We start from the raw sequence: 9516 nt of genomic DNA, 5'->3' as shown, positions 1-9516 counted from the left end.
TATGTAAACGATTTCCCAAAATGTCTCCAACATACAACACCTGGTATGTTTGCCGATGATACGTACATATATCTATGGCTCATGAAGATATATCCACAATTGAATGTTCCTTAAATAGTGATTTAGCTGCAGTAGATGATTGGCTTCAGACAAACAAATTAAGTTGCAAAACCTCCAAAACTAGTTATTTGACTATTGGTTGTCGGCAAAACTTGACAAAAGCTAAATTCATGAATTTAAAGATGGTTGATTGGCCAATTGAACATAAACCTTCTACTAAGTTATTGGGGGTTCATATTGATGAAATGCTTAGAGTAAGTCAAACGTAAGAATTTAAGTTCCAAATGGGCATTTAACAAATGAGATATGCATTGATTAAGACTAATTCAGTTTATGACTGGGGGAAAAATAAACTCGGTAGAAAAGCGTTTAAACTTGAATACAATAAAGCAAAGGCTGACGAGGGAGCATTGCGGGGCCTTGATCAACCTAGAGCGAGTTTCAATCGAGCGTCGTAAAACCAAAACCAAAGTAATTACTTTGGCCAATCAAAAACGACGGAGACAACCCAGTAAACCAATCAAAACTCGAAGTAATTACACGTAGCCGACACAAAGCGTGGGAAAATGTGCACGCGCGAGCCACGATTGGTTTTGGTTTCACATCTGTTTGGTTGAAAAAGTGGCGCGAGAACTTTGAACTTGCTAAGATGTTTCCTTGTATACAGACACAACGCAGGTGAAAGCTAACAGGATGGATATTACGCAGGGGTTTCAATAGAAGCCGGTTACCGGCGGTATACCGTCGCCTGCTTTGCCTCACACCGCCGGCTAGTTTGCCTTGATTTTCACTAAAAATGCTATCATAAACTTGTCAAACTGCCGCCTTCAATGGGCTATCATGGACGGCTATTTCAGAAGTTATTGAAACCCCTGTATTACGATCATTGACAAAACCAACAAGGAAGTTATAGTTTATCGAAATGAGCTGCCCATGGTTGGAAAACAGAGAGGCAAAGGATATTGAGAAGACCAAAATTTAAGTACAGTCAGCTGCGATTAGAGCCCACAAACGCATACCCTGAATACAAGATCATTCAAAACAACATCATTATGGATCTCCTCGGAGGTTTGTCAAGAGAGGTGGAGCAGAATATTAAAGATCTGGCGGGGGACAAGAGTGAAACCATTACGCTACAGATGAAGAAGGCCACCTTGACAAGCCCGTTGCATATTGCAAGGATATTTAAACTGAGCGGGTAGACTTTTTACATGAACACTCCGATTGATTTTAACAGACATACTTTATTTGAACATCATTTGATCAATGATATTTTAAGACATTTATATGGTATTGTAATGTTTTAAATGTGATAGCAGATTTTAGTCGCGATGCGGCGGTTGTTTTTACGACTCCCCGCCCAGTCAAAGCTATACTCCTTAATCTGGGCATCCAGACGTTCGTTCTGCCATAATAATAAAATAATAACAATACTGGTTAATGGCATGTGGTGTAAAAAAAACATGATAAGCTCAGGCCGGCTCATTCCTGGCTTGAGGCCCGGGAAGTCGTCTTCGCCATTTGCTTCAACATTCGTTCGATTTTGTTGAACAGCGATGTTGAAAGCGTTTTTCAACCGTGTTGAATCGAAGTTGATTCAAATGTTGAAGATGTCTTGAAACCATTTGCCCCCCACCCCCCCCCCACTTTCAACCGAGTTGAATCGAAGTTGAATCAAAAGTTGAAGATGTGTTGAAAGCGTTTGCCCCCACCCCCCCCCCCCTTTCAACCGTGTTGATACGATGATGAAACAAAAGTTGAAGATGTGATGAAAGAACACTTGTTGACGCAAAATTAATGTTGAAGCTTCTTATAACCAGCTTTTCTTCATCAATTCAGCTACTTCTAGAAGCAAAATACTAAAAGTATAAACCAGTCTAACAAGCAAGACGTCCATGACACGCTTGAAAAAAACAAAATTATATAATTAAAAACAATAAAACTAAACATCTCATATAAATCTATGAAGCCACGAGCCTAACTAGACGGTGTATCGTGAAATTCAGTATTCAAAACCTTGTCAATGGATGATAAAGCTTTTGCTGAGAGTCCATGAGAATGATGATAAAATAACTCTTTAATACTAGTAACAACAAGATTGAGCGTTTCAGTCACGTATTGAAGACACGAAAAAAAAAAACTTGAATAGCATAAGTGGAGTAATTGCATCCAAGATAAGGTGAGAAGACTTCATCACGACTTGCAGCTCTCCACGAATCATCACACGTCTCAGCACTGAAAAGTCATTTGGGCCTGAATTGACATATCATTGAGTCGTATTGCTTCTTAATCATTGCATAGAAGGGCCAAAAAGTATTTTTTTCCGTTTGGAATTAGGTCTACGAACTTCAATTTCGCTTCCCTTTCGATGAGTCTAGAAAAACAATATTGCACGCAGGAGAGAATCGATGAAAATCCAATACTTTCTGGTTCACAAGTTACATAACAAGACAGAGAGAGGGCACGTTTTTTGATGTAAGAATAATACCGAATCGTCGTAAATTGCTCATACTTGAACTGCGGCTAAAAGATTTAAGAAACGATGACACATTTAGGAAGCACATTTGCTTGGTGAATATTCTCAGATTCGCTTTATCACAACTCTATGTGAGAGATCAGACTATGTAACCGGGGAAAACGTCCACGCCTCTTAGATGTTGTATTGAGTTGCCGCGTGTGTCTTCCTTATACGAAATATCATTACGAAGGAAACACTTCCTTTTGAGTTATTTTAGGACCTTAGGTGTTGGTCCAGCAGGAGTTCGTAACTACGATCTATTGCGCGGTAGTGAGCGAAATTATCAACATCCATGCAAAATATGCTGATTGTTGCATGCAAAGGTAGAAGCACAAGAAAGTTGGGGGATCCTGGAGCTTGTTTCTTTTGGGAAAATAACGAGTTTTGAGGGTGGTGGACAAGAAAACGAGGGCGTTTAGATTGAATATAAAAGTGCGTAGCATTTTATTTTGAGCCAAGGGTCGAGTAGGAGGTGGATTAAGGGTGGGTGGGGTTGGGAACCCCCTCCACCCCTCATTGAGAACTTGCTGCCATTGGCTCTGAATCTGTGACGATGAGCCCTCCTTTAAGAACATCCCATTAACCACATAGTAATCCTGATCGACTACCTATTACAAATCAGCAAGTGCAAAGGTCTGGCGCGGAAACCACAGGAAAACAAACATTTTTTATTGAATGACATCATTCTTGCCGTCTAGATAATATCTTTTATTTTCCAATTCTTGTTTAAGTGGCTCACCAAAAATAAACCTTCATGGTGTTTTCACGGCGGCGTCGGAAATACTGATGGAAATTCTTTCAAAAACATTTCTTTTATATTACATCACGGCGGCATTAATTAAAGCTACGGAAACAATGGAATTGATTTCCAATATAATTCCTTGAAATTCCATCATCTTAGTTTATGACGAGGAAAACACTTTAAGAAGTTGTGTGGCTCACCAAAAATAAACTTCCCCTTGGGAAATATTCGCGCACAAACGTATGCATATGCGTCGTCGACTTAGGTTCCCAACTCCGAGTTGTTGGAGGTCCAATGGCCAACCCCGGACAGAATAGACTGCAAGCAGTCTCTCTTTTGCTCTAAAATCGTTGAAACGAACGCGTACGTTGAACTTTTAAATTGGCTGAAATTGCGGGTCGCAAATACTGCGGCCGCTAACGCCCGCAGTGTTTGCGAACTTTGGGACGACTCTAGCACATCTTTGATTTGACAAATGAAAAGTTTGATGCTTGAACTGGGCTCACTTGTACTGTTCAACATAAAGGAATTTTACGGACCCGTATTAATGACTCCTTGTCGCCAATCCGCGATAAAAATAGCCCAGACATAACTCTAATAATTCTAATCCGAACAAACATTCATTGGAATAATGATGATCATGATGAATCCGTTTAAGAATCTCAAAAGGTGAGAGACAGCGGCTAGCAATTTAAAAACACAGGCGACCAGTTAAGCATGGAATTACCCAGAACATAGTGATGGTTATAATTTGAGCGGGGAACTCCAAGTTGCAAGTTCGATGCCGCGCTAACAACTTGCAAGTCTCGATGTCGTATGAGTCAGTGACAATAATAAAAAAATAAAGGGATGACCAATTTTTTATTACAGTCGAAGGAAAAGAAATGTCTGGGCAAAAAAGCTCATAAATGAAATATTTGCATGCAAATAGACTTGTTTAGCCCTTTCCTCCAATTTTAATCAATGTCACGTTCAAGGAGACCTGGGCAACGGGGAGGACGCATTCCTGTTGCATCTAGTACCCTCTAGGGTTTTGTAGGGACCATGTGACAATACTGCCATGTGAGCATCGTTCATTGTCACCTTATCACCGATACAAGGCGCTTCCTTCATCCCTCCTCCTCCCCTGTCATGTCCACTTTGTTTGTTTCCTTTGCAATCCCCTCTTAAGTGCGTTTTCAGTGCCCTCAGTTAGGGGGCCTTATGTGCGTTTTCAGTGCCCTTCAGTTTGTTCGTTCTCTACACTGCTCTGAGAGGTTTTTCTCCGAGTGCTCCAGATTTCCCCTCTCCTCAAAAAGCAACATTTGACTTGATTTGTGTTAATTTGTTGATTTGCGTTTACAGTGTCCCCACCCAGTGCTACAGCGCTAGAAAACTATAGACACTTAAATAAAGTTCCTTTCCTTTCTTTTCTTTTCCTCACCTTTACTGGGCCAAACTTTGCATCGAGGAGCCAATGGAGATGCATTATTTAAATAAAAGCGGTAAGGGACTTTAAGCCCATAGCCATTTTAGTCCAATTGTTGCTTGTGTATTTTTGCTCAGTAAAGGGAGATCAGGCAATGCAGCATCGTGGTCGGAAGGGAGGAAAGGCATTAAGAAAGGCATGGAGTCCCAAGCTGTTCAAGGTCACTATTTTATCCAGTTGATAAGTCAGTCCATAGTATTCAAAGAGACGTGTTTTTTTTTTTCGACGGTCACGTGATCTGGAGGAGGCAGTGTGGCCCAGTGGTTAGGGCGCTTGCCTTGAGATCCGGAGATCCCGGGTTCAAGACACGCTCTGACCACTCCATGAATTTGATCCTGGTAGTCCCTGGTTCAACTTCTCAGCTGCACTTGTAAATAGCCAACTGGTTTGCCTCCGGCCAGTTGGGATTCTTAATAGATGTTGTTGTTGTTCTGTTCCGTCGTTTCGTTGTGTTTCATTGGCCCTGAAAAGCCCCTATGGGGAGCGGTCAATTAAGTATGTTTTGTATTGTATTGCATTGCATTGCATTGCATTGCATTGAATTGCATTGCATTGTATTGTATTGTATTGTATTGTATCTGATTGCCTCTTTGCAGACGCCGAACCTGCGTCTTTCCGATCAGATTACTAGTTTGGATGCTATACGGTATTTTAAGTACTATTTCAAAAACGAGTGCGAGGGTTTCATCAGGTTTCCAAACGCGAGAAAACATTTGAAACCACGAGGCCGCAGGCCGTTGCCGAGCGTTTGGAAACCTGATGAAACCCGTAGCAAGAGTTTTTAAAATAACTTCCCCAACAAAAGAAACTATAATTTCAATCTACAATGAGTTCAATGTTCAATGTACAGCTCATGGTTGCTCAGAACCATGTGAGAGCTGTGAGCAAGCACTCGCTGTCGTTAATTGACTTCAAAACACGCGTGTTTGAAATTATTGATTTCAAACCACATGTGTTTGAAGTTCATTTAGTGAATCAATAAGTAGTGTTTCATTGGGTTTCAAACCCGTCCGCGTGACCAGAATGGGGCGATGCAATTGGCTTATTAACTTATGAATTATTAATTATCCACTCAAACTTTTGCATAACCATTGTTGGAAATTTCTCCCGGGACATGAAAATGTCCCAAGAGAAGTCGAAAACAATGCCTATGCAGATTTTTGGGGGGTAGAAGAGGTGCATTATGGGATTTGTGCAAGAAGTGAATACTGATATCATTGTACTTAACTTATCAGAAACGGTATGTATATTCAAATCTATTCATTGTGACAACTGATAATAACATCAGATTTTAAACTGCGAGATTGAACTGTGCCTTATCCCCAAGATAAGTAGTCTAAAAGGACACATTTGTGAACAGCTGCTCCCTGCGATACAATTTTGGGGGGGTTTCGTCGCTTTTGAACACCCAAGTTATTTACAGCAAGAAAAGTAAATGCAAACAACATATTACATAAATTTTCTGTGCAAATTTTTGTTTCTCATTTTGTCAAAACTTCATATTCTAAGTGCTCATGAATAGTGTAAAGAGCCCATATGATAAAATGCTTATTGACTAACTTGAGGTCGGGCCGGACGGGAAAATATTTGGCCCTAGGTCATGGCGCACGGACCCAAATATTTTCTCGTCCGGCCCTCCCACTCACTTAATTAGTACATATTATTATATAGATACTGATGAAAATACCAGGATTTCTCCTTTTACTAAAAAATCATATCTTCACCGCGCGCAGTGAACATATCACTTTTATCTTTCACATGTGAGAATATAGGTGTCCTCATGGTAACGAACACGATTAGCCAATAACACGCGAGCTTCCTCTTCATTGTAAGATACTTTTATGCTTTAATATAATTCTTCTCTACTGCATTAACATTTTTATTGCAAAATTTTACATTATCATGATTTGTTTTTCATAACTTTCATATCTTGTTTCATGTTACACAACATGCGTGTTTTAGCGCTTGTTGGCCATTTTTTCATCATTTCGAAAATGAGTAAAACAAGTTGTTTTAAATCTAGACATTTCATCAATATCTATGAATGTGTTCCACCCGGCTTACAATGCATATCTATGGTTAAACTTAATACCTGTTTAATGTGCATAAGCCACTCTTTAACGCACTCAGGATGAGATGATCCTCTGTGAGTTGTACTTGAGATGTCAGTACTTCCTCTGTTAAGGAAAGAGAATGATTGAAGGCCTTGGGTCTCTGGTAGACAAAGTTAGGAAACCATTAATTAAGATGTTTGGAACAATTTGATTTTCCTTCAGATAACAAGCAATAATTATAAGCTTAATTTAGTTCTGAGTCAAATCGCTAGTTTCTTAATTCCTGAATCACCTTTTTCAGCTAATCTTCAAACTTACTTGAGGACAAAAGCCTCCTTCAATTGTTCAGCTTTCCAACAAATAGATGTGATTTTAAGCCAGTGTAAACACTTGTTCAAACAAAAGTAATTATTGACGCTAAGTTTTACAAAGGTCGCTAAAAGCAGAAACGGCGACAAGTGGTTTTCCCGCCTTTTTTGAGGCTGGCATTACGGGAAATCGAAAGGTTTCCCGCCATTTCCCGCACATGCTTGATGTAATAGCGAGAACAAACTCAACTTGAAATCGAATCAAACAATTTTCTTTTTACTGTTCATATAACTCTAGAACTGTATATGAATCCTTTTATAGGATTTTTTGTTGGACGTAAAACAAAATTGTCTTCCAAATATTATATGGGTGGGCGTTCAAAAATTTTCTCTCGTCTTCAGTACGCGGCCTTATGTGTGGTGCACTGGGGTAAGGACACAAAATCAAACCGAGAACTGGCAGAATTATATTCTCTTTTCCTCCATTTATGATAACTCTGGAATTGCAACTGGATACTTTTTGAATGGTTTTTCTTTGCATTAGAACATTAACAAATCGAAAGTGGTTCAGCGTTGCCTGTACTCTTATCGACAGTGATATTCGTCATCACACTGGTCAAAATGTTGTGCACTCACGAGAAAGTTGCCTGTCGCTTGCTCAACATCAACGCTCGATCAATACGAAACAAAAAGCCTGAATTTAGGAGCCTAATCGAAACAACTGTTCCCGATATAATATTTTGTACAGAATCCTGGCAAGATGATTCCGTGACGAATGGGGAAGTATTCCCAAGGGACCTGGCTAAACACTACAATGTGACCAGCTCCCAACGTCAGTGGCTTCATAGCTCAGTTGGTTAGAGCATCGCACCGGTATCGCGAGGTCACGGGTTCAAACCCCGTTGACACCTGAATTTTTCAGGCTTCGTTACGCAATTGCAAAAATTGCGTTCAAAACTGCGAGGATCATAGCTTGACTTGATTTCATATCCGCAGTTCACATATGATCCATTTCATATATCATTTCATCGTTTGGAGGCAAGCGTGGTCCAGTGGTTAGGGCGTTGGGTTTGCATGCGGCTGGTCCGGGTTCAAATCCCGTTCTAACCTCTGGTTAGGATTTGTTTCCGGTTGTCCCGGATTCAACTCTACTACGCTTTGTAAATAGCCAACTGGTTGCCTCCTGCCAGTTGGGGTTCTTAATAATCTTTCTGTTAACTTTGAATTGTTTCTTTCACATTGTTAAAAGTGGGGTGCCTGTAAACTAGCTTGATAGCTAAGTGCACTTCCACTATAAACAAAGCATTTCTTTCTTTCTTTCTTTCTTTCTTTCTACAATATGTTTCGTCGTGATCGGTGTCATACCTCTGGAGCTGGAGTATTTATTGCGGTGTCTAGTGACCTTGTTTCATTATGGAGAACTGAAAGGGAAACAGACTGTGAGATTGTTTGGATTGAAGTGTGTATTAAAGGTTGCAAACGTCTGTCTGAATGTGCCTACTATAATCCTCATGAAGGCGACGTGGAAAGCTTCATTAATTTCAGCGCCTCACTTAGTCATCTGCGCAACCGAAGCTCCCATGTTTGGGTCACTGAAGATTTCAATCTTCCCGGCTTTGATTGGCAAAAAATTGTCTCAAGTTTAATTGCAACCACCCCGAACTAACAAATAATTATGTGGAACTGTTTGCAGATAATTCTCTCACACAAACGGTTACCGAACCAACGCGGGGTGAAAACAGCCTAGATCTGTTCGCGACAAATAACACTTCCCTGATAAAGAAAGTCACTGCGATCCCTATAGGCCTGGTATAAATGACCACGAGGCTGCGTATGTGGAGAGGGACGTATATCCCTTCAGTTATACCCAGAAGCAGCGAAAAATGTTCCTTTACAAAAAAGCCGACTGCGTAGGCTTGGAAAGACATATGTCCTGCTTTTGTTCCGCTTTTTTGAATTTCCAAAATGATGACTCATCTACCTCTATCAATGAGTTGTGGTCGTCCTTCAAGAGCGAGCTACATAATGCTGTTGAAAAATATATCCCTTTCAAACAAGCCAGAAAGGAAAATAGACTTCCCTATGTTGATTCCAAATTGAGGCGACTCATGAGAAAGCGGGACAAACTCCATCGTAAAAAAGACCCGCAAGGTACAGAACTAGAACTGTGAAGTATACAGTCCAACTTAAGTTGAGGGCAGCGTACTGGAAGTACAAAGAGGATGTAGTGACTCTTACAAATAGCACAACCGATGAAGCTCATACTTCTAACAAACGCTTTTGGTCCCTCTTTAACAGGGACCGTGCAGGGGGTGGGGCTGGAGGCTTTAGCCACCCCACTTTTTTGGCTGATTAAATCACAATTG

The 9516-nt window shown here is 40.4% G+C and overlaps 1 protein-coding gene across 7 annotated transcripts in view; it reads right to left on the bottom strand.

Moving 5' to 3' along the window:
- The window catches only part of LOC138024696 (uncharacterized), a 94987-nt gene that overhangs the window by 51005 nt on the left and 34466 nt on the right, over positions 1-9516 (bottom strand). For 3 of the 7 annotated variants that reach the window (XR_011127050.1, XR_011127051.1, XM_068871918.1), the window contains one exon: positions 6881-6965. Coding sequence is in view for 1 of the 7 variants with exons in the window: in XM_068871918.1 (XP_068728019.1) it covers positions 6881-6965 (85 nt within the window). In the remaining 6 variants the exon portion in view is untranslated. Of the gene's footprint in view, positions 1-6880; positions 7003-8515; positions 8572-9516 lie in introns of all 7 variants that reach the window. The other 4 variants (XR_011127054.1, XR_011127055.1, XR_011127052.1 and 1 more) reach the window with 3 other exon arrangements.

Source organism: Montipora capricornis, chromosome 11, assembly GCF_036669925.1.
Source record: "Montipora capricornis isolate CH-2021 chromosome 11, ASM3666992v2, whole genome shotgun sequence".
NCBI lineage: Eukaryota > Metazoa > Cnidaria > Anthozoa > Scleractinia > Acroporidae > Montipora > Montipora capricornis.
This window is presented reverse-complemented; position numbering and strand designations above follow the sequence as displayed.